General features: G+C 32.7%; 1 protein-coding gene across 1 annotated transcript; it reads right to left on the bottom strand.

Moving 5' to 3' along the window:
- Window positions 1-1,153: 1,153 nt before the first annotated feature.
- On the bottom strand, window positions 1,154-16,500 carry LOC143053530 (perlucin-like protein). Its single transcript, XM_076226326.1, has 5 exons — window positions 16,396-16,500; window positions 4,570-4,952; window positions 3,404-3,492; window positions 2,707-2,788; window positions 1,154-2,228 (listed from the first exon to the last, which is right to left on the bottom strand). Exons 3-5 carry the CDS (start codon window positions 3,440-3,442, stop codon window positions 1,993-1,995), a joined length of 357 nt encoding a protein of 118 aa, XP_076082441.1. The 5' UTR covers window positions 3,443-3,492; window positions 4,570-4,952; window positions 16,396-16,500; the 3' UTR covers window positions 1,154-1,992.
- Between the last annotated feature and the right edge of the window lie 10,461 nt (window positions 16,501-26,961).

Genomic DNA, 26,961 nt, shown 5'->3' with positions numbered 1-26,961 from the left:
ATCCCTTACAGGCCCCTATTGAATATATGGCAAACTGTATTGCATATTTGTTCAATCTGGCTACGAATATAGCATGTTAAATCTTTACAGGTCAGCTATCTCGGCATTTCACAATAATATGTCTTCCAGAAGATCTTAAAATGTAAATCGATGCCACTGCTGGTGGAGATTAATTTCCCCGAGGGTATCACAAGCCCAGTAGTCAGCACTTTTTGTGCTGACATGAATTATCATTGATATTGTTATATTTATAAATTAACTGTTTACAAAATTTTGAATTTTTTGAAATACTAAGGCTTTTCTTCCTCAGGCATAAATTACATTAGCTGTATTTGGCAACACTTTTAGGAATTTTTGATCTCAATGCTTTTCAACTTCGTACTTTATTTGGCTTTTTTCAACTTTTTTGAATTCGAGCGTCACTGATGAGTCTTTTGTAGACGAAACGCGCGTATGGTGTATATATAAAATTTAGTCCTGGTATCTATGGTGAGTTTATTTTCAATGGAGTCGAATATAAATTTGAGTTTGTAAGAACAGATATTAAAATTTACCATGTATCAGCTCTTACTTTAGCGAGGAGGTCGTCGGACATTCATAAACTAGACATGAATTATATGAATGTTCGTACAAATAAACTTATTTTCACATTCGTAAAACTTACAAAGACAACGAAGACTAGTTCACAACCATACTTTCAATAGCATTTAGCTCCTTCACAGAGAATGACAATCATAATATCATACAGTGTATTTTAGATTACATTGACGAAACCGTGACTTTTCGCTCTACTGATTGTAATTTATTGCTCATTAGTTCCATTAAACGTCACAAACTGGTCAAATCATGCACAGTTGCGCGTATACTAGAATCTTCAGGCATATATACTGACATTTTCAATTCACATTCACCTCGGGATGCATCATCAAAGGCAAACACATTCGGAGATGTAATAAAACAAAATATAAAGCAAACTGGTGATCTAGAAGATCGTTTGAAAAAGTCTACCATAACCACTAGAAAAAAAAATTTATACAGGTAGCTTCCAATCAATTGTCCTCGAACTGAAAAATGAATGCAGTGTACAAATGTTATTAGAAAAAGCAATAAAAAAACCCCCCAAATATAACATAAACATAACAAAACAAACAAAATAACTTGATAAATCTATTTGTACATAGCTGACATTAGTGTATATACATGAAGAAATAAACAACTTTGATAATACATTACTAAACCTTTCTGAACATACTAACTACCGAGCTGATAATACCCTCGGGTACTGAACTTCTACAAGCAGTAGTGTCGACTCGGTGCTGTTCAAAATAAAAACCACACGATTAAAAAGTTTCCCATTTCATGTAAAAATCCAGTGATAAGTCTCATTCCACGATTCAATGATGAAGGAAAAGAAAACATTATTGTGGAGGAGATGAGTGAACTATATATATTTTTTTAAATATTGAATAATGGAAACTAAATTGTTTTACTTTTCCATGACGCTTTTAATGATATACATGTATTTCAGATATGATTTTTTTTTCCTAATAGGGAGGAACCAATATTAATGTTACGTTTATAGAGTAGAAATAGAACAGCCAAAAAAGAATTTCCAAATCAGTAAAATACAAAATATGTGTATTGAATCCTAATCAAGACGCTAAATTCACCAAAAGCTATTTGTAAAAAAATGTTTTAAAAACTTAGGTTGAAATATTTTAAATTTTAGTTTTACAGAAGCTCGTTTCGTTCATGTCTTATCGGTGGTGCTCAAGTCAACAAATTTAAAAAAAAAACTACTGAATAATGAAGTGCATTTAAAAAAGAAATATTGGACATGATAAGGTTTTCGACTATGTCGGTTGATTTGTAAAGCAATATTTGCCTTCAAATTGTTTTTTTTTATATATATATTATATGCTTTGTATAAACATACAAACATGTACGTTATACGTAATTCTGATGACAACCCAAGTACGGACATATGATTAATTAACTATGTTCAAGTTGTTTTTCACAAACGTATCCCATTCGTGAGCCACATGATTCATCATTCCAGCCATACGACTTCATGCCACATCTCTCCTTGCAATATTGTACGCAGTTTTCTCTCCTTTTACTACTTGGTTGATTAGAAGGCCAGTAACTGAAGGAAATTCCAGTATTATCTGAAATCCATTTCCACTGTCCTTCCGATTGAATATCATTTAGACCAATCCATACTTCATCTGAGAGAGAAAAAACTAATATAAGTACTTTTACCGTCTAAATTCAACTTAACATGCGATGCATTTGGATATTCTTATAACGTCGTCACAACCCACTAATAGAAAAAAAACCCCACACATAACACATCGTGACACGTGTTTCTCAAAACAAGTATTCGTATCATGAAATTTTTACTCAATTATACCATTTATATATTGCATGATAGGAAAATTCTATAAAATCATTACTATTATATCAATGCTTGATATACATGTTATCCATTAAAGACCCATTGGTGACCTTCGGCTGTTGTCTGCTCTCTGGTCGGGTTGTTGTCTCTTTGACACATTTCCCATTTCCAAATTCAATTTAATTGATATAATCTGCCTGCTAATAATAAAAAAAACCCAACAAATTACCAGAACATCTTAAAGCTTACAATATTCACCTGATACACAAATATGTCATCAATTGTACTAGGATTAGAATAACAAATACCTTTCATTACGGAAATCAGCCATGAGTTCTCAGCTCCGCTTTCAACCTTTGCCAAGTAACCTCCTTTTTGTTGACAGTCAATCTAAAAGAAAATTAATATAAGATAATAATAAGTCTATACTCAGTTTTTTACAAATCTAAATATGAGATTTAAACAGGGTTTCATTTAACATATTATTATTATTATTTTGTTATTTTGGTATACACCAAAGCTTTTTATTTGTATTTTTGATTTATCTAGGGAAAGTGCCACTCTCTCTCTTTCAATACATTTTCTCTATGAGCGTATAATTCTTTCGTTGTCTTTCCAATATCCCTTGGGGTCTTTCAGAAATCGCAATGACCATTAATTATCCAAAATAAGACAACTTTGAAGACTTATAACGAAATTGAAAACTTCAGATGACGAGAAGTGTTGAAATGTCTGAGTTTGAAGACACATACTGCTAGCATTGCAAAAAGAGTACGAATGAGTTGAAATAATTACTTTGAACTTATAACTGGTTGCTGACGCTAAATGTCTTACAAGTTTACATAATGATTACCAATGTACAAAACTACTAGTAAAATGTCTATTATCAGACATTATCATGGTACGATTTAATTTTCTAAAAGTCACATAAATTGCTCTTTTAGATTCGCTAGCCAGACAGATGTGTCATCAAGACGTTTACCAAAAACGACATTAAAAAATTACCTTAGCAATATTCCATGTCACCTTTTTATACACGAACATATAGTTGTGACCGGAGAAAAGCACCTAGTCACCAGGATTTGTTGAACATCCTGTAAAACAAACAGAAAGCATTGCATACGGGTGATTGAAATATCATTTTCTTATTACCGGTAGGGGACTATTTGTTTTTGTTTTTGCTAAAATTAATATGCTAACTATATAGTTTTACTGTTTTACTGTTTATTCAGAAATGAATGCAATGTTTTAGTAAATGTGTTAAATGAGGATGTATCAGGTTTCAATGAACATAATTGCATAATTTAAGCTTGTAAAATCAAAATATGTTCCTCTTTTTCGACGATTTTTACTAGATACAAAAAAAAAAACCCAATGTTTAGAATATTGTAGTTGTCACCAAAAAGAGGGTCTGTGAGGTTAAATCACGTTCCTTTCAAAGTACACTCATGAGTTTAGATTTTTCATTCATAAACTTTTTGCATTTAACGTTGCACTTTTTTCTCCGAGAATAGGAAGAGTTCCCAGCAAAGGAGAATATGTAATTAAGATAAAACTATCTTTATGCATTTGAAAAAACCCCAAACGTTTGATAGATTCTTAACATTGTCGTATTCGTTTTCATATAATTTAAGAAATTATTCTTTCATGCCATGCTCTATGCTCATTTTAACATGGGTAGGCATTATTTTTGTTAATATCTTAATACCGAGCGTCAGTGAAGTATTCAATGTTTACAAATATAATGCCTACCCATGTTAAAATGATCATAGAGCATGGCATGATAGAATTATTTCGATTCTAATATATTTTTAACTTTTGTCCTTCGAAGCAGACATATAGAAGACGCTCGAAATGTCGCCATTTTGATTTGATGAACAAAAACCCTATAGAAAAAATCAAGTTTATCAATTAAAAAGAACAGAAAAACTTACTGTTAGAATGTTTTTATTTTATTTCCTAGCGAGCAACACCAACATAAATGTCCATTTTGATCTCTGGCGTTGTTCAAAATTCATCTGACGTTGCCATTTCAATTGTGACGTCAATCACGTGCAGCCCATGTTCTTTTCGAATTAGAACAAGGCTTTGTACCCAAAGCTAAAGAAGAACCTCATACTAGAATTCTCATTTTGTTATATAACACAATCGTTTATGACAATGATACTTACTTCTCTTCAAGTTATCTATTTCAAACTGCATATTCCGCATTTTCTTCTGAATGCCATTTAACAAAGATTTGATTTCAGTGACTTCATCGTTCACAATCTTTCCTTTCATATTGTTTATTGCTATATGATTCTGATGGCTGAGGCTTTGTACTTTGTTAAGTTTCGTGTCAGTACGGTCTAGATGTTTTACCATCATCCATACAAAAGGGCTATTGCACGATGTATCGGATGAATCTTCAGAAATTATTTTCTCCATGGCTAATGAGGAGGTAACACACAAAACCAATAAAAGATAGAGGGAGTTACACATTTTCCCAATCAAGCAATTCGTAACACCTGATTACGAAGCACAACTTGTTTCTTTTAATTTGTAGGAACTGATGCTTTAAATAGAACAAAAGATAAGTGTAAAAAAAGTAACATGTTTAATGACAAATACAAGTATTGTATAGTATAAAATTGTTTAATGATACCTTCAGTGTTTCCGTTTAGTCCGGCCGATTGGTGCAGATATAGAGCAGAATTGCTCACTTGATGAGGAAAGCATGAAACTTTGCATAGTAGTTCTTGGTTATATATCCTTTGATTTCAGCTATGGACCCACTCTGAAAAATCCAATATGGCTGCCATTTTCAAGATGGCGGAAAAACGGTATAAAATTCAAGATTGTCCTAAAAGTATTCTATATAATTTCGGAAATTAAAGTAATGATTCTTTAAAAATGGACTTCATGTTCTTGAATTTGTTATCAATTAATTCAAAAGTATAAAACAAATAATTTGGGTATTTCTATAACCCATAAGTTGCAAATATAGCTGCATATACAAAAACAAATAGTGAAATTCAAAATGTTAATCAGTATCATAATGTTGCATGTTATTGTAATTGTTCTTTAAACGCTTTCAGTTTTAATGGTTGGAATGAAATAGGTTGAAACGAGTCGATTGACGTTAATATAGGTCGGATAAATGTGAAGGAATAGTAGGTAACTCATCTGAACTTTGAGGCAGTGCCGAGGGCACCTTGTCTCGTGTCTCTTCAATGCCACGTCTTACGTCACTTATCGCGTTTGCATCTGCCGTACCCACTACATCGTCAAATTATTCTATGTAATCAATAGGTGTACCTTTCTTCAGGCGGATTAGACGATTGCCATCATTTAAAATGGTTAAGGAGCAACTATTTCCTTTTCCAACTACGTACGTAACCATATTGCAACATTTCAGCGAGCATGGTCCTAAAATGCACTCCTGGTCAGCACTTTTATTAGTCTTAATGGTAACAGTCATGTTTGAATTTGGTGGAACTGTGATGGTTCGTTTTATGCAAACTAGCTGAGTTAAAATCTCGTTTCCACTATTAACAAATGACGCATTTATCTCTTTATTGTTAATGGTAATTGTGGGACTACTCAGGTTTATCACTGCGATCAGTGTGTCCAAAATAACTAGCCTAAGTATAACATCGTCTGTTAATGGCTCTTTGCACACATCCCATTGTATGTTTACTCTATTAATGTCGAGAGTCGTTCCTTATAATCTTCTCAATAACAAGCTGTTAACCTCACCACATAGCGTTACGTTCTCCAAATCTCAATTTTCTACCGGAATTAATTTCTCATTTACTAATGTTATCATTGCAGCAGTGTCCACAATCATGCTCACATTCTGGTCATGTGTAGTACCTCGTACTACTATGCTCTTTCAAATGGTTCGTCTGATGACAATATTGGACGAGGCAGTGGGCCTCTGTTCGATTGTGTGATAAGATGATGTTTCATTGCCAATAGACTTTGGAATCTGAGTTGTCCTACTGGCCCGACCCTTTGCTCCATTGTTGAGGTTACACTTTGATTTGCTCCGTATCCTGGTGAAGGTGACCGTTGTCTGAAATATTCGGGATTTCTGGAGTTTGTCCGTGGAGATGCTAACCGTTGTCTTTAGGGACTATATGATCTCTAGCTTAGTGGGGTGTTACTGATCGATAGGCATTAAGCTTGGATGTACTTCTATCTGCCGATTTACCGCGATTGTATTGCTCAATAGATCTTCCACGTTTATATTAATCAGGTGATCTTCCATTGAACTGGTGATCTTCCATTGAACTGGTGATCTTCAATTGAACTGGTGATCTTCCATGATTTTTTTATCAGAAGAACCGAGATTATATTGATCGGCCAATCCAGTGTGAGGTTATGCAACTCATAATCCAAAGGACTGCTCATATTTTCTTTAACGGTGGTCGATGGTCATAATTGGCACTTTTTTATCCAGATATCGCCATCTGGTTTGCTTTTGAGGTTTTCACGTGTTTTAACGCCTTGTTGAATGTTTCTAGGTTCCTCTCTATTACATGCCTTGAAGATTCTTTGTCTTTACATCCTCGACGGAATGTTTTGGTTGCAATCTGGTTTGATCGTCTTCCTTGCTGAAGCGCTGCTCCAAATGAATGCTTTTTAAGGCCTTGGAATCATCATCTGTGTTTACCATGCGAGCGTACTCAAAGCCAACATCGGCCTGGCAATCTGGGGCCTACACACATTTTTCCTGATTTCCCATTGTCATCTACCGGCAGTTCGTTCAAATTGGTAAATGAGCGCCTCCCAAGAGATGGACCCTCTTCAATTGAGTTTTTAAATTTGTGGCAGCTGTGGGCTTCGGTTCCGGTCCCTTGCTCAAAGATTTTCTTGCCACATGGTATATTCTCTCTCCAGTGAAGAGTCTGAAGAAGAGGTGTTGTCACACTCTTTTTCTTTCCTCTGCCCTTTCCTGGATCGGTCAATAGAGCCAACTTGATGTTATGGGAAGCATATTAGAGCTCCAGAAGCGGACGAGGTTGTCATAACTGGAGTGATAAATGTGGGATTTGCCATTGACTCGACGGGGATGATACCGTAAGTAGGCACTGCATTCAACATTGGAGAAACTTGATAGAATTCATTTGCAGCTAATTGTTTCTGTAATGGTGTGCTGATCTAAACCAAATATTATTGACTCATAGTAGATGGTTAGTGTGCGTAAGAAGACACATAAGCCTTTTGCTGGTATCCTTGATTAGTACTAGAGGTTTATAGTATGTTCTTAAATGGAGATTGTTGTTGAATAATTTGAACTGTCTCATGCAGGGCCAAGGGCCCTGACATAGGACTTTTGACTTAAGGCGAAGACACCTTCAACAGAGTCGGCACGGTTTATGGTTCATGCGAACTACAATTGTGGAAAGACCCACGGCATGGATTTTGATGTGTACTTTTGGTAAACTTGCGTTGTACTGGCTAAGGTCAAATTTTGGCTTAGATGATGTGTCCATTGCAGTAAATATTAACTTCTTTATTTCGATTGTCCACTGATTCATTCACAACAGATGCCAGTTGTTGGAAGGTACCCTGCTGCTCAAATGCACTTTGAAATAGAACTGTGTCTCCTTCCTCAGTTGTTGTCAGCTTGTCCATTCGTCTCACCACAACATTGAATATCTTATTGGTCTGACCATCAATTCCGCCAAGCAATTATTACTAGCCTTGTTGTATATCCTGTCTTCAGACTGCTGAAGTTGCTGATATATTGCTTTTACCTGTTTGCTATTGATAGTCATTGCCTCTTTCTGTTCAGCTTGAAACGTAATGAGACCAACACACATTTTATATATTCCCGCTTCGCTCTGTTTTATATTGCGGTAAATATTAAATGTTCTTTTAGCATTTGATTTTCTATCTGTTAAATATTCTTGGTACAATTATTTAATAGTCATTTCTGAGCTGTCCTCTGTTAAAGCGTCTTCAGCTGTGGGTTTCTCAATATCACCAAGTGATTTAGTTTCTGCCATTTCAATGTTCTTGTCCTTGTTGTCCTCAATTCCTGCCATTTCACTGATATGTGTTTAACTGATTCTCAATTCAGTTTAATGTCTCAAATTGCAAAATATTGCGACCAAGAGATAAGATAGGCACTGAATAATATCTTAAGGCAGATAAATCCCAAATTACAGCTTTTATGTGTGACCCAAGACAACAAATAGTGCAGCTTTTAATGAAAGCTACTACTGCAGCTTTTTATGAAAGCTATTACTTTGTGTATGAAATGACAAGCAAGGCAAAATCAGAAAGGACAGAACTGGGAAAGATACCAAATGACACTATACATCAATAAAATGCTTATATTCAGGTCAATTCTCAATAATGAATATTTGCTTATTTTTCAAGGCGGCCATTTTGAAAATAGCCGCCATTTTGTATTTCAAAAATAGAACAAAACAAAATCTTGCTAAGTACACCAAGTCATTCAAATATGTTGATTTTTGTGCACCCAGCACCAAATCCACTGTGGTTTGTGCAATACTGGAAAATATTTTAGAACGTACGGCAGCCATCTTGAAATAGGCCGCCATATTGAATTTTGAGGATGGGTCCATAGCTAATATTGCTCAGTACAGAAAAATGTACCATCATGCAAAAATTTGTGCTTTCCTCATTATTTGAGCAATTTTTTCACCGATCGGCCGGACTATTGTTCCGTTTGTTTTCCTCTTATACTTGATGTCTTTCTCTAGGTTTTAGTTTGTAACCCTGATTTGTTTTCTCTCAGTCAATTCGTGTCGTTTCAAAAGCTATATACTACAGTTGCCTTTTTTGTTTTTCTATTGATGTGTTAGTGGAAAAGAGTAATGTGTCACCGTTCGTAATCTGATAAACGAATTTGAACTGCTGTACTGTTCTTTTATGTATAAAATGTCTTTTAATCATTCTATTTTGACTCTTACTTCTTATTCTCTTTCTTTTTTTTCTTTTGTGTCATTTAGTAATATATATTTTTCATTATTATTTGACCAGTAGTATACTTCTACTCAATAGTCATAATTCGATTAAGTACAAAATAATATGGGTAACAAACCAAAACCTATGGAAACGAAACACATCAACGACAAGAGCAAAACAACATACTGTTATACCACTGTCATAGGTTAGGGGGAGGGTTGGGATCCCGCTAACATATTAACCCCGCCATATTATTTATGTAAGTGCCTGTCCCAAGTCAGGAGCCTGTAATTCAGTGGTTGTCGTTTGTTTATATGTTACATATTTGTTTTTCTTTCCTTTTTTTTTTTATAAATAAGTCCGTTAATTTTCTCGTTTGAATTGTTTTACATTGTTATATCGGGGACTTTTATAGCTGACTATGCGGTATGGGCTTTGTTCATTGTTGAAGGCCGTACGGTGACCTATAGTTGTTAATGTCTGTGTCATTTGGTCTCTTGTGGACAGTTGTCTCGTTGGCAATCATACACATCCTTTTTTTATACTAACAACAGACACTGAACTACAGCAAAATTTAACTCAAACATACATAGAAATAAACTTGTCATATAAAGGAAACAAATGATAGTTTGGAAATGTTTTTTTGGCTAGCTAAACCTCCCCCTTATATGGCAATTTTAAAAATGCAGCTCAATGTCGAAATATAAAAAATCGCACACAAGAATACTCAGTAAAGAGAAATACTTACATAAATTATATATTAGTACAATACAACATAATTAGTTATCAAAGGTACCAGAATTATAATTAAGTACGCCAGACGCGCATTTCGTCTACATAAGACTCATCAGTGACGCTCATATCAAAATATTTATAAAGCCAAACAAGTACAAAAATAAAGAGCATTGAGGATCCGAAATTCCACCGCAGAATAACAACAAACAACTCCCATGACTTTACAACAGCTCACCAGGACAACACAAACATCATGTAACTGATCTATACTGATTCAATAAAGCATGTGTGAAATGTAGCAATTATACAAAATTCAATGGTCAGAGTTATTATAACTGTGTGCTTTCTGGAACCAATCATTTCTGTGTCTGTGTGCCACACATGGAGCAGGATCTGATTACCTTTCCGGAGCACCTGATGTCATTCCTAGTGTTTGGTGGGGTTCGTGTTGCTTAGTTTTTAGTTTTATGTGTTGTGTCATGTGTACTATTATTTGTCTGTTTGTCTTTTTCATGGCGTTGTCAGTTTTATTTTCGATCTATGAGTTTGACTGTTTCTCTGGTATTTTTCGCCATGATACTGCAAAATCCCTAATTAGACGAATAAATATAAAATTTGATAATATAATAATGAATCATATAATTGTTCTATTTTATTCAGATCATTGTCGAACTATATTATTGAGTTTTGTAATCCATACAGTTATGAAAATGTAAAATATAAGAGGAATATGATTGTATTTTGAATTGCCGGTTTTTGTAGTATCTGAAATCCCCAAATATATATTGAATAGTGTTGATACCGAATAGTAATGAACATGCATGATGTTCAGAGCATCTGTCAGAATTCATACGATGCGTCAATGAACTATGTCCATATTACCGACTTCAAATCTGGAGAATATAAGATTTCGACAAGTTACCTTTTAAGGAGAAAGTAGTATTAGATATTCCCGGCTTAAGGTTGGCATTTTGTAAAAGCTTAAAATTAACGAAAAAAAAAAATACTTTTAAGGGCAATAACTCCTAAAGGGGTTAATTGTAAATTTTGTTCATATCGACTTATATGTAGATCATTCTTTGCTTAACATTTTTGCTGTTCCTCTGATATCTTTCGTCCAATTTTTAACGTCATGCAGAAGTATTAGTAGATCTTACTTTGCTGAACATTACTGCTTTTTAAGTTTACCTCTATCTTTAACAATATTCAAGATAATAACCAAAAACTGAAAAATTTTATTAAACTGATAATGAGCAGCAACCCAACAAGGGATTGTCTGATTCGTCTAAAAATCTCAGGGCAGACAGAAATTATCCTAATAAGCATTTTTATCCCTGTTAGATTTGCTCGACATGCTTGAGTTTCAGAAATATAAGCCAAAAACTGCATTTTACCCCTATATGTTGGCCACGTTGGTTGTTCGGTGGTTTCATCGGACACATTTTTGAAACTACATACCGTTTTGATGATTGTGGCCAAGTTTTGTGAAAGGACTAGGGGCTATAAGGGCCATTTTTGGCCCCACCCCCAAATTCCATTTAATTTGTCATGTTGTAAGTCTATACCATAGACCTTCTGAAAATAATCGAATTTTGGGTCTAGCTGGTTTATTCTGTTGCCTAGCAACCACTAAAATGGCGGAGTTAAACTCATCAAATATGATTATTATACAGCTTAAAAATATCTATATTTGAAATTGAACCTGTTTAGCATGCAGTGAACTTTACACTTGTACACTATTTAAATACTACATAATTAATTGCACATTTTTGCCAATTCACTGTTGTTTCTCCCTAGCAACATATCTGTGCCCATGGCAACCGCGATTTGTTTTCTATTTACAAGATTTAATTTTAAATATATTGAAACAGAAAGGCAATTTAAGGTGTAAATTGTAAAAAGAAACAAACTCCAAGGTAAATACTAAGGGGGAAAGCAATATTGAAACACCAACAAACAAAACAAAATACCGGGTATTGCTGATATATACAGATTGTACATCTGATGATTGGTTGGGTCTCACTTATCAGCGACAAGAAGAATAATATAAAGACAAGACACATTTAGCGCTTAGAAATCTTAATATTGATTATCTTCAAAAAATAGATACAGACACATGCCTTAGAGGGTGTTTTCAAAAGTCAGTGTATTTCCATGACAGTAGTTATGTTTCCAGAAGGGGGTTGGGGTTGAAGGGGGGCACTTCTATTTACACCTTTTTAAGCTTGAATAAGTGAAAAGTTGAGAAAACTATCAGATATATATGATATAACTTTTTTTCCTACGCAATTTATGAAAAGGTATATATTTTTAAAATGTTAAACTGGGTAAGGTGACAAAACAGCGGCACCCCTATCAATTAAGTATTGAAGTACCCCCCCCCCCCTTCCAACCCCACCCCCTCTAGACTTATGTAAAGGATCGTTAGGGTTGACTTTTCCAAATTCATCTTATTTTTATTATCTATTTCAGTCGTCCAGACTTATTACCGTTACATTCTATAGAATTACAAAACAAAAAAATTGTATTAACCATTTTGAAACCTATAATAAGTTTATCTTGTGAATCCCCTGGTTCACATGATAATTCACACACAGGGATATACCTATCTGGGATAGTTGTACCTTTTAGGGTATTTGTTAACAACGAATAGTGCAATAAACTGATTAATTATTAAAAAAAAACCCAAAAAAAACCAAAAAAAAATGGAACATGCTACTATATCAAATAAATCTGTTTTCTTAGATTTTTTTCTATATTCATTACATATATATATATATATATATATTATTTGTTTTATTGTAGTTTTTGTCAATGTGATTAGTTTACTCAGTTTCGCCTTCACTAATCTTAGCGTCGTATGACTTGGTCTTTGATCATCATGACAATATTCATTATATATTCGTCAAAATTATTGAAAACAAGAATGTGTCTTTATTACATGGATGCCCAAATCGCAAGACTAACAATGGCCAGGAAATCCTAGGTTAGGACAGGCCCAAAAAATCGGCAGATTTAAACATGTTTTTTTTGCGAAGTCAAACCCCATCTCCCTAAACCCCATCTCCCTTTACCTCTAGGCAAAGTAGAAAAAAATTAAACACTCAATACACACAGTAAAATTTACTTAAAAAAAAGTCTGAGTCTAATGTCAGATTCAACTACCTTGACCGAACACTTAAACCTGAAGCGAGACACAAGGACAATCAGACGAACAGACTGACAAACGCACGGACGAACAGAAGCATAGACCAGAAAACATAATGCCCACAAATAGGACTTAACAACAAAGCCGGGTCACATTTTAAAATTTACACTTCATTTTTACGCATGATTATAAAACTATTCAAAACCTAACCTTTAAAAAGGTAACAGACATGTAGTATGCTTACAGACTTCAGGCTCTATTTTCTATGCATGGAAAGGTCAATTATCCATATATATATATATATATATATATATATATATATATATATACATTTGCAAATTTACAGATCTTACATTGTTGGGTTGATGTTTAGACGAGTTGTATATACATAATGTGCATAGCCATGTATAACCATCACTGCTGGTGATCCAATGAATAAATCAGTTGTAGAGTTGTCACAGGCTCAGATGTACTTATATAATAATATATGATTACATGTTTATACGGATATATGGATAGTCTACCTTATGCTGATTCCGTTTTTTTACCATAAAATTTTATAGAACTTGTTCTCTATGCACATTACCCACAAAGACACATTCAATTGGAACATAGGTAGTTTCATTTCAAAATAAATCTCGTGTTTCTCGCCAATTATTGACATTTAAGTAAAATACACCCCCCCCCCCCTTTTCGTTACATAAATCATGGATCTGACCCTAATATCAGAGAGGGAAGATTGCCCTATTCAAACAACAAATTTTGAATTTATAATTAGCAAAAACATCAGAAATGTACAGATTTTGTTATATTGATGGTCTATCTAAAATTTCATAATTAAAACAATTGTCCTCAAAATTGTTATTGACTCCCTTACACATGAAGTCTATTGCTGTCTGATTTTTTAAAGAAATTTAACTAGATAAACTTACGGAAATATAATTAGGAATACACTTTACATTCATAAACAAAAAAAATAAGTTTCTATAGGTATAAGAATGTATAAACTAAACTTTGTCAGATGAAAAGGTCCAATTTGGACGGCAAATTTCAGCTTTTTATTGCTCCGCTTGGCTATGAAAAATATAAAATAAACTATCGCACCAACCTTGCACCAAAAAGATTTTTTATCCGAAGTTTGATATGTATGAACTTGTCAAAATGTTAAAATTTCTAATTGGTGCAAGCATGGTGCGGTGGTCAAAATTTAGAAAAACCATCAAATTTTCGGTATTTTTGCTTATTTTCCCAATTATGACGTCATTTGCACCTACCATTGTGACGTCATTGAACCTTTTTTAGTTAAATAAAAACATTTTTTTTAAATCATTTACTCATATTCTAATAATTTATGGAGAAAAATCTGCTCTGTTAGAATTTTCATTATCTTGTAAATCTGGGGCCATTTTAGGCCATTAAAGCCCCTACTCCTTTGGCTAAGCTACGATTGGCGACAATGGACGACGGTCGACGGATACCAAGAGATGACAAAAACTCACCTGGGCCTTTGGGGCCAGGTCAGCTTAAGCTCAGTTGGAAGATGTTTCTGATTCTATTTATTTATATTTTCAAAAAATATAAAAATATACAAAACATGACTGTTTTTATTATTAATGTGGATATCTGAAGAAATAAATGGTAGCATGGTGGCCACTGAAAGAATAAATTATACCATTATTAATAACACTTTATTTTATACCAGTAACATATTATTTCATTATTTTTATTTTTCAATTGGGGACATAAAAGATGCAAAACCTGGTTTATTATACGTTAACTTATTTATAATGTATATTTCAGTTGCGTGTGCATTTGTCTAATTTATTCATAACTATTTCTATATCAATATAAAAGAGTAAACCTTGCACTTTCATGTGGTAAATACGCGATTTGCCTATGATTATGTTTTTGAATAATACTTTGTTGCGTTATTTATATTCAGCGTTTAAGCATCAAATATGATAATAAAGAATTTCTGTTACTTTCATTTTATTGTAAAAACATATCTTCAACACGATTAAATCAACAGCTAAAACAATTCATAAACAATCTCAGGCTTCTTATGTTCTATTCGATTTGTGTTAAGTTTTGTTTGTTGATTAAAATATTAAAAACCTTGACCTATTTTCTCTCGCAGACGCTCTAACACTATCTAATTTAAAATTCGCTCAAGTGGTATAATTGTCAATTATATTATATAATATTGTATGAATAAAGGAGAGCTGTTTATTTATGGAAAGAATATGTTACGGATGTACTTAGGTGAAGTTAGGCAAATGAGAATTGATATACAACAATTTAAAATTGATATTATAAGTTGGTAGAGCAATCGTTAAGGATAAAATTGATAGGTATTGGACCTCCTTTTCGAGATATTTGAAATTTTAAAAAATGGCGGGAAAAGGCTGACTCGGACTTTTACCTTATGTTTGCATTGGTATTATTTGGGTCTCAAAACAAAAGAAAGAAAATCAAGAATCTTCTAAATTTTTGGTAAATGACCTTTCATGAGCTATTAAGTCTTATATGAAAAAATAATTGGGTGTTATGGGGCAAAATATTTTACCATGTATTGTATGGAAAAACACCAATGAATTCGAACATTTGACACATTTTCCAAAACCTCACCTAAGTACCTCCTTAAACACATTATAATGTGCATCAGATTTAAATGAATATCATCGAAAATTTACGACATATTAATGAACATCGGATAAACATGCGCTGAACACAGTTTATCAATTGAAAGACCATTGATTTTGAGAAATGAACGAAATATTTCTAAACACAGTAAACTAGAGAATATAACGAGCCTGTGTCACTCGATAAAACATTGATATATGCTTGAAAACTCTCTTTGATTGTTTTCGGTCGAAAAGTACAGGGGTATAGAAGTTGAAATTATTTACCCCTTTCCCCCCTTTTACAATAAGGCTTACAGTTTCTCGCAGATAAAAGTGTGATTTTTTGTTTATCTTTAAGTCATGAAAAAGCCAAATCATCAACATAGACATTAGTTATTGGAATGACTTCATGTACACTTTGATGCGGTTTTTATATACCATTTAGTGTTTTAACATGAAATAACACCAACATGCTATCAAAAGGATAATTAAGTTTCATCAATTGTTACACAATGTAAACACGGACAATTACACAAATCTGATAGCTTAATTTACTAATAACATACCTCAGCTTCGTATATTCTTGTCAATGTGTATGACGTTCTATGTGTTGATAGCAAGAGGTTGAATTTTATACATGACCTACTTCCTGAAGAAGTAGCTCTCATTGAATCTAATTAGATTTTGTACAATAACAAAGCACTTTAATTCTCAATGCTCTTCAACTTCGTACTTTATTTGGCCTTTTCAACTTTTTTGAATTCGAGCGTCAGTGATGAGTCTTTTGTGGACGAAACGCGCGTCTGGCGTATATACTAAATTTAGTCCTGGTATCTATGATGAGTTTATTTATACACGTTTGTAAATTTCAGATATAGCATGTGTTAGTGTAAAGAAAAAAGGATAGCCCCAACTATATTTCCCTTCCCTTTTTACCCTACCCCTTTACTTTAATACTTCCATCTCCTTGCTCCAAGACAAAATAAAAATGACAAAATATATTTCCAAAATCTCATTTTTCTCTGATCCTTCATTACCCTGTCTCCTTACACCTGTCCACCCCTCAATTAAGGTCCTCAAGGGGTTTGATTGACTTGTTTATTTTCTTGAGAAAATTATATTATTGGCCTAATTTGTAAATGATAAACCCTACAGTAGAAGGCAATAATCTTATTAAAGGATTCGTCGTGATCAATCACAATTTGTTTACCATTAACCCCCTAATTCTGTTAGGTTTGCAAAAAAGTCTTAAGGTCTAGTAATAGAAGTATTAGGGTTAAACATGTACAGAGTGTGGCCATAAGTATTTGTCACTTGAGATTTTTAGCTGTTCATGTATATTGTATATAAAACTATATTTTTCAAATTTTTTTTTTATTTTGGATTGATTTTAAGCATCCTGGTACCAATAGAAGCAGTATTATCACAGGTTTATGTTTTGGTTATATTTTGTTTTGTGTCTCATTTTCATTATTTTCTGTTCAGAAATTCAATATAAATTATAAAACAATATTTTATGTGTTCTCAAGGGAAAACAAAAACACATGAAAACGAACCTATTATCAAATAAGCACATATTAATTCAAACCATTCTATTTCTTTTAAGGTTATTCTTGCATTGTCAATCTTATCAAACTTGCATGTACCTCCCAAATTTTGTTTCTGTTCTCCAACTTCAGTTTGCCTCTACCAATGTTATGAAACTAATACACAATTAATGCATATATATGTTTACTACCAACAAACACACATGAAGTTTGAATTTTTGGTGGGGTCGCTTTTATTTTTCTAGAGTTATGCCCCTTTACAAATTAAAATAAATGCTGAATTTTTGTTCCTTTCTTTAACACAAGGTTGCTTCATTTAAATGTTCTGAAACTTATATGCAATGCTTACTACAACAACACTCAGATCAAGTACAAATTCGGGTGGTGTCACTCTTTTCATTCTTTATATGCAAGCGGCTGCTAATCTGTGTCCCATGGACACATTACCAATATGAACTATTCTGCATCTATATGCTTTTGATTGTCAATAACTGTTGATTTTTCTGACAGAATTACTCTGATATTTAATTTCAGGCTGTAAGTACATTTGAACATGTACATTGCAAATGGAAGGAGTGATCTTGGAATGTTCAATTTTACTTGGAAACTATTGGCAAAGTACTGACAGAATTTCATGAGAAGCCAATATCATATTCTAGTCTTGCAACCGGAAACTATGCGTAAAGTGCTGAAACTTAAAAATAACATTCTACATGTATATGCAATATGTGTTGCCACAATCCACTTAAGGAGCTAAGATCAACTATGAATTAGAAGTACATGTATATGATTTAGTGCTGTAAAAATCCTTAAATAAAATCCAATCAAAAGGACCTACTTCACCTTTATATATAGCTACCTGTCTTAATGATGAATACAGATCATATATATGAGTCTTATAAAATACACAGTAAAGGAGAAAAAAAAATAATGAAAATATAGAGCTGATCAGCTAATGATTGTGCATGTTCATGATGTATAAATGGCAACAATTCTTACTTGTATACTAGTACATTGAAATTAATTATATTAATAAATGTTTTATAAATTTGATCTCATAGATATTAGAGGAATAAAATCAATCACGTTTCAAAAATTTGATTTAGTTGAGCCTTTGTTTTTACGCCCGTTTTCAGAACATATTATGGTATACCATTGACTGACATACTCAAAAATAATAAATACTAAAAGGTACATGTAGTAGATAAACTATTTGCGTGCAATAATTTACAATTCTGTCTGGCAATTGTCATTGACCACATAATCATGTGTATAGTTCATTGGTTAACACTAAGTCCTCTTTTAATATGTTATATTGTGTAATCAATAGGTCATCTTCATGTATACTTGGTGTATGAAATGATTTTTCAAAGTATTATAACAAATTAAAATATCAAATAAGAGGATGTGATATGATTGTAAATGAAACACAAGGGACCAAATAACACGGAAATAACTATAGATGTAGGTCACCATATGTACTTCAACAATGAATAAATCCCATTCTGCATAGTTGGTTTTAAAGGCAAAAATGACAAATGAACAATTTGAAACATTTCAAATGAGAAAAATAATGGGTGATTTATATACAAAATAATGAATGAAAAACAAATATGTCTGTCTTGCAGGGTTTATCTGAACTTAACCTCATTTTCATGGACTTGTCTGTTTCTTGAATTCTTAATATGTTTCGAAATACTTGGTTGATCGGATGATTGTTACAACATAGGGTGCGGGCTCATTGGTTGATTATATTGCGAATAACTAAAGCCGGCCCCGCTTTGGCAGTCAGTCCCCACATTGCCACTGGAGGAATAAAATAAGTAAGAAAAAATGGTACAAGAAAAAAAAAAATTGAATCACGATAATTTCCTGTCAAAATGCACACTACATAGTAGAGAATAAATAATAGAAATTAAGAACAAAAATATAAATGATGAGATTTGTACGATGTGGCTTGCTAAATCATAAAAAGTTATATAATTTGTGCATTACATTGTAAGAAATTATATAATGTGCATATTAAAAATTATAGAGCTGTTTCATTTGAATTACACCACATTCTCGTACATATTTACTCATTAGGGATCTCTATGGCCTGTTTAACGATGGCGCCCCGCCTTCGTTCAAATGTCATGCGCCATCGTCAAATGACCCGCGACATCGTTAAATTGTCTTCCGCCATCGTACAAAACTGTTATCGTTTTTATAGCTCAACGCCATTTTTTTAGCAAGTATAATCAAATGCATGTAATTGCATAACCCTAGGCTTTTTTATATTATAATCCATTCTAATGCAACAACGTTTGCTAACGGGTCGCCAGTAAACTTTGCGACCATCAAATCCCCAATTGACGCCGTCGGAGCTTAAAATACAATACAGTTATCTCCTAAGTACAGTTTTGACACCTGAGGGATATCCGGATTAAGATCGCTAATCACTTGTACCTGACCTTGTACAGGTAGATCAACAAATCAGGCAAGAGAATACTATCTAAGATAAACGATTCATTTGGCGAATTATTCAACCTTGTTTCCGCAAATGGAGTGACAAATCAGGAAAAGTCAATTAGTTAAAGAGTTTAATGGACCGAAATACCTCACGGCTGAAAATGCACATGAAGATAAAGTTAACAATATACTTTCATTTTAGCCCTGTCGTACAGTTTTCCAACGGTGCAGTTTTTTTTCTAAAATTGCGATAAAGTGTGACTTTTGGATTTTTTTCTTTTTTCATATTCAAAAACGGGAACGTTTATATCTAATTCCCGAATGAAGATATCATCACAAAAGTTGTTATCACATGAAAGAGTAATGTATCAGTTTTATTTTGATATCAAACGTTCTTATCATATGAACATATAAATTAAGTGAATTGGACGATTTTCAAATGTTTATGTCATTTTTACAATGTTACCGTCTGACAAAAGTATATAACATTTCTTATATATATCATCAGTGGTACATTTTCACAAAATATAGTATAATTATCAATATGCAAGAAGTTCTAATACTTAAAATTTCGAAAAAGCATGCAAATTAAGTTTTCGCTCCGTTTTATAATACTCATCATGTAGCAGTTATACTATTCGATCTTTACCTAAATAAGTCTTGTTGCTTTCCCTTTTCCTATTTTCCCCTGACTTGTGATTTGCTGTGTTTTTACAGAAAATAAAACTGTGTATTTTCTTTATTTTCAAATTTAATCAGACATAATTATATCAATGTCGGTGTCTAGTTTTTGACTGAGTATACAGATTTTATGTGTTAGGATGTACTGTAGATCAGATTCTCCAAGGCAAGCAGTTTAATCGCGGAGTTAGAGCTTATACATTAGCGTATAAAACAGTGATGGCAATATGGTTCAAGATATTTTGTGAATGGTGTTCAAGCCAACGAAAAATTGCTAACATAGACAAAAAGTTCTCGCAAACAATGCTTTCTTGTCATGATGCATTCCGTGACCTTAATACAAACGTAGTAGATCTCTCTGAAGGTATACATGTTAGTTTTTCGTAACCCTTTAAATCATCGGACGTGAATAATAATATCAAATGTTACTGATATATAATACACAAATATCTTCATTTTTATCAAAATTTCTGTGAATCGTGATTATAGATATATATAGTGCTTTAAAACAGTTAAAGTCAAAAGTCTACTACTTTTTTGTTGTTTGTGTTGTTTTATGAAAAGGGGGACGCACATCGTCATGCAGTTTAATTTCAAATGCTATTATTCCTGCACTGGTTGACCTATTGTCATAAATAAAACTTCATATACTATCGTGTTCATGCTGACATCTATTCATCAAGACTATTTTAATAGTTTCAACATTAATATTTTTGATTTAAAGAAGTAATAATGAATTTCATCATTTTTCCATTGAATCATGGACCGGGTGTAAACTTGACAGTACTAACTTCTCCTTCATCTTATGTTATCTTAACAAAATTTCACCCAAAATATCTTTATATATTGTAATATATTATTGCAAAGCTGAATATAAAATATGAATATTTTCTATCGATAATTTTTGTAAATAAAGATAGTCTTTATCATTTTCTTTCATATTGGTTGCTGGGGTCAGCAGCACTAATTTATGTCAATCTGGCATAAATATAAAAAGCTGAAGTTGTGCAGCATCCCAAGAGCTTGCTTCCATTGAAATTGTTTCTCAGTTATCACGAGGAACTACCAAGAAATTGTCCAAAATGTTCCAAAAATTCGATTTTTTAAAATCCCCCCTTTTTACCTTTGATCGCATTTATCACAGATCTGCACCACTTTGGCATTCTACGACATGCCTAAATCGAATGGTATTATATTTATCTTCAAATTAAGACCAAAATTAGCCGTGAGGTATTTCGGTCAATTAAATTTTTAAATTTACCTTACTTGTCACCGTACTAAAACTTAATATTTCCTGTAAAGAAATATCGTATAGTAATTCAGAATTTAATTCGTAGTTTACCATCATATTGATACATCCGCGTCTATTCAGACTTGAAAGATGCATGTTGCATGTCTGAATTTGACAGTCGTAAAAAAAAAGCTTCACATGGTTTTAAACCCACTTAGCAATTACCAAAAAAATTAGCAAGAAAACTATACATGGGGACCTTTATTACTGCTTTTGGTCATTCTATACTAAGGGGAGGGGGCAATTATTGAAAATATTTATACTTCTATTATAATGTTAATTCAAATAAATATAATTTAAATAAGCAATAAATAAGCATGTTCACCATTCCTTATATGGAGGGATGAAATACTTTCGATCGCGTTACACTGTACGGCGTAAACATTTTTTGTGATGGTAAAAGTTCCTCCATCGTTCAATTTCTTCCATGGAGATCCCTGGCTCATCCAAGAGGTTTTCTGGTACAATAAAAGACCTTTTGATCGTTTTTGAGAAAAATAAAGTTGGTACGAATCGTAAATCATCTTTTTCATATAGTGCGAAATGGTAAAGCATTTTTTTTACATATTGTATGAGATGTTAAAGGTTATTTACATGAGGTACGAAATGGTTTATGTTCATGGTAAGTAATTAAAAATTCATGGTACGAATTGGTTATTTTGAGTGCAAAATGGCAATGGTACAAATTGGTTATTTAACACAATGACTGGATTTCTTCTAGATAAATTAAATCAATAAAAAAAATATCTTAAAGAAATCAAAGTACAAAATAAATAATATTAGCATGCATAAAACATTAAATGAAGAGGAAATTTTTTTACGTTTATTAATATAGCAATCGGTGACAGATTATTTTTTTCATATCTTACATCAATAGTGAATACATGAAATACTATATCAAATTTCAACAACTGTCACGTAAGCATATAACACGTTTTTATGTTGATTTTGGTATCGTTTACTGAAATTTGTATCCTCGGAAAAGTGACATGTAATATTGCAAATAAAATTGAGACTTGAAATGGGGAATGTGTCAAAGAGACAACAACCCGACCAAATAAAAAACAACAGCAGAGGGTCACCAACAGGCAAAAGTAATTTAAATTGAAAATATCTCTTTCGGTATGTATTACCTCGTTAAAATTGTCGTTTTTATAATTGAGTGTATTGAGCCCTAGAAACCATTTCTACTGAGTTATGCAACATATGCTCGGATATATTATTAGATTGTAGATTATTATTCCGACTTAAATATCTATATTTATATCGTTGAACATTCTTCAAATACCCCATCCCCCTGAAAAAAAAAAATAGATAAAAAACACAACCAATCAAACAAACGGGAACTAGATGACCAACTAAACTCTGACTTGAGACACAAGAAAAATAAATTGTTGATAAAAATTACCACTGGTCTTTCACTCGGGTTTCACGGTAGTTTGTGTAAAATGTCCACCCGTTACATCTCGATCATGTTCACTTATACCTCCATGACAGGAAAACTCTTACAAAGAACAATATCTTGATTGAATCTTTGGACTCTCGAATATAGTTTAATCGTTTGTTATTTATTGTTCTCTTGTAGAATAACTGCCAGCAAAAAGGTGGTTACTTGGCGAAGGTTGGAAGTGGATCAGAGAACTCATGGTTAATTTCTAAATTGAAAGGTATCTTCTATTGTGAACAAAGTACCAATGGCACTCTTTCGTTTAGTATAACGTTGTTTTTGTTATTGATTTTAGTAGGCGGCTTACTTATGTAGTAATTGCGCCTTAAATTCATATATTTTTTTTACTATTACGTTTTGGCGAGTAAGTATATGAAACTTTGACGAACATGGTTGACTGAGTTTCTAAGAAGTATTTATAAGTAGAGAAAAAAAAACCCACACATAACAGAAGGTTAAACCACTAAATACTAGTATGTCTTTGGAAATTTATATGGAAACATTGACGCAAATGCATATGGAAAAGAAAAAAACTACAACCAAGTGTTATTATTAAGCAGATTGGTACGTATACCCCTCGAAAAAGCATTGTCAACCTTGGCTTCGCCGCGGTTGACAATGTTTTCTCGGGATAACAATCTCAACTATGTGTTAATTGTATAATTTTATTCCCTTATTAGAGCCTGACATTAGTTTTTTTTCTTTTGAAGAGATGTTTAATTCTCGTGAAAAATTTTGTCTACTAACTTTACTTGCAGTTGTTAATTATTTGTTTTAAGTCTCCGCTGAATAGTGTTTCAATGCTGTTCTGATGAAACTTAATTTAGTTTTATTCATAATTTTGAATCTAAATTGTATTATACTGATTTAAAAATACTTTTTCATATTACCAGTATTGACATGATTGACGAGTCACGTCATTTGTATTGTTTTCCGTCGCTGGGTTGATGTCTCATCGATATCGATGATCTTTTTCTCAATATTACAGTACTTCTATAATACTAAAATAACGGGGTCAAATTTGTCAGCCGACATCTAGTAAAATCGACAAATAAAAAAATTCAACTTTATATATAGCTAATATAGGACAATGGTGTTGATTAAAAATTACACCACTCCAGACCCTTTTGTTTTCCACATAATTAAATATTGCCAATAATTAACCAGCGCCGGGTCGAATCCGATACCGATACCAATAGTATATTTACCTGTTACCTCAAACTCCCCGGTAGTTCTGAAGATTTAAAATTGTTGTTCACAGACATATCCTATTGGATAGTCACATGGAAGATCATTCCATCCATAAGCCTTCTGTCCACATATATTCTAGCAATAGTTAACGCAATTTTTTCCCTTCCGCTATTTGGTTCTTTTCCCTGCGAGTAACTGGTGGATATCCCAGTATTATCCGACACTCACATTTATTGTCCTTCTATCTGGATATCTTTAAGGCCTATCCATACTTCAGCTAAAGAGAAAGAAAAAATATATATAGATAAATAGAAAGCACATTTAATTTATATTAAAAAAATAGGCGTCTTTGTGTATTCTGCACTGGATAGAGATATAGTGGGAGAGTCGAGATTTCACAAAACATGTTTTAATTCGCCTCATTTGTTCGCCTGTGTCTTTAATTAAATACAAGAACTGCCGGGAAGTTTGAGGTAACAGGTGAATATACTATTGGTATCGGTATCGGATTCGACCCGGAACTGGTTACTTGTTGGCAATATTAATTATGTGGAAAACAAACGGGTCTAAAGTGGTGTAATTTTTAATCAACACCATTGTCCTATATTAGCTATATATAAAGTTGAATTCTTTGATTTGTCGTTTTTACTCGATGACGGCTGACAAATTTGACCCAGTTATTTTAGTATTATAGATGTTCTGTAATATTTAGAAATAAAAATCATCGATATCGATGAGACATAAACCCAGCGACGGAAAACAATACAAATCACGTGACTCGTCAATGATGTCAATACTGGTACAATGAAAAAGTATTGTTAAATCAGTATAATACAATGTAGATTCAAAATTATGAATAAAAATTATTTAAGTTTCATCAGATCAGCATTGAAACACTATCTATCGCAGACTTAAAACAAATAATTAACAACTGCAAGTAAAGTTTGTAGACAAAATCTTTCATGAGAATTAAACATCTGTCTTCAAAAGAAAAAAACTAATGTCAGGCTATATATAAGGGAATAAAATTATTGTTTTAGGGACATATCAATTACAGGTAGCATTCATTATTTTTTTATTACTATAAACAAAAATGACGTTTAAAAGAAATTTCTATTAACATGTAATTACACAATCGAATCTTTTAGACAAAACGAAAATATATGTTGCATCAACTTATATGAACTGTTGAATAAAAACCTTCAATGACTCTTTTCATCAATAATTTCAAGCACTTTGGCACCGACATAGAATTTGATATTATTTATTTCATTAAAAGTATATTGTCATTTTTCAACCATAATGCTATAAGAGATATGTAAACTTAATCAGGTACGTAAATCAACTGAAATCTCCTCCACCCTTTTTATATCATTTGTAAACATTTTGCCTTTTTGTCTCTCGTAGGCTTCCATTGGAATAAGGTACATACTGTCCAATGTGTTTTCATCCGAATGATCAAAACGTACAAATCCGAAGAATCATTTTGATTATCATTTTGATTGGAATTGACAAAATTGACTAGAATTGGCGCAATCGACTAGACTGAACATACAACTATAATTGACAAATAAGACTAAAACTCATTCGACTAGAATTGACATACTTGACTAGAAACGACATATTCAACTAGAATTTACATAATCGCTTAGAACTGACATATTCGAAAAAAGTTGATATACTTGACTAGTATTGACATATTCGACTAAAATTGACATATTCGACTAGAGTTGACATATTCGACTAGAATTGACATTTCCAACTAGAATTGACATATTCGCCTATAATTGGCATATTTGCCTATAATTGACATATTCGCCTATAATTGACATATTCGCCTATAACTGACACATTCGTCTATAATTTAAATAATTGACTAGAACCGACATATTCAACTAGATTTGACGTAATCGCACAGAACTGACATATTCACAAGAGTTGACACACTTGACTAGAATTGAAATACTTGACTAAAACAGACATATTCAACTACAACTTTAGGTAAATTGTCATTTTTCAACCATTATGCCATAAGAGATATTTAAAACTCAATCAAGAAATGGCATACTTGATTAGAATTTACATATTCGACTAGATTTGACATTCACGACTTCGATAGATATAATTGACTAGAACTGACATATTCAACTAGAATTGAAATAATGAACTAGAATTGACATATTCGACTAGAGTTGACATACTTGACGAGAACTGGTCTTTTCGACTAGAATTTACATATTTGACTCGAATTAACATACTTGACCTAAAAGGGCATTATCGAGTAGAATCGACATAGTTGATTATAATCGAAATCATTTCAAAATGTCAATTATGTTTGGAGTAGAAGGATTTTGACTAGGGAATGGAAGCCTGTGATTAAGGCTGGGAAGCGGTAGTAAAGAATTAGCAGATGAAACATCTGAATATGCTTAAAAACTCTCGTTTCCTGCAAAAAGTATAAAGAGATACAGAAGTTTGATTCAAGAAACGCTTTCACTCCTCTACATTTGTGCCTTCAGTTTTT

This window comes from Mytilus galloprovincialis, chromosome 12 (assembly GCF_965363235.1).
Source record: "Mytilus galloprovincialis chromosome 12, xbMytGall1.hap1.1, whole genome shotgun sequence".
Taxonomy (NCBI): Eukaryota; Metazoa; Mollusca; class Bivalvia; order Mytilida; family Mytilidae; genus Mytilus; species Mytilus galloprovincialis.
The sequence above is the reverse complement of the archived record's forward strand: the minus strand, read 5'-3'. Positions and strand labels throughout refer to the sequence as shown.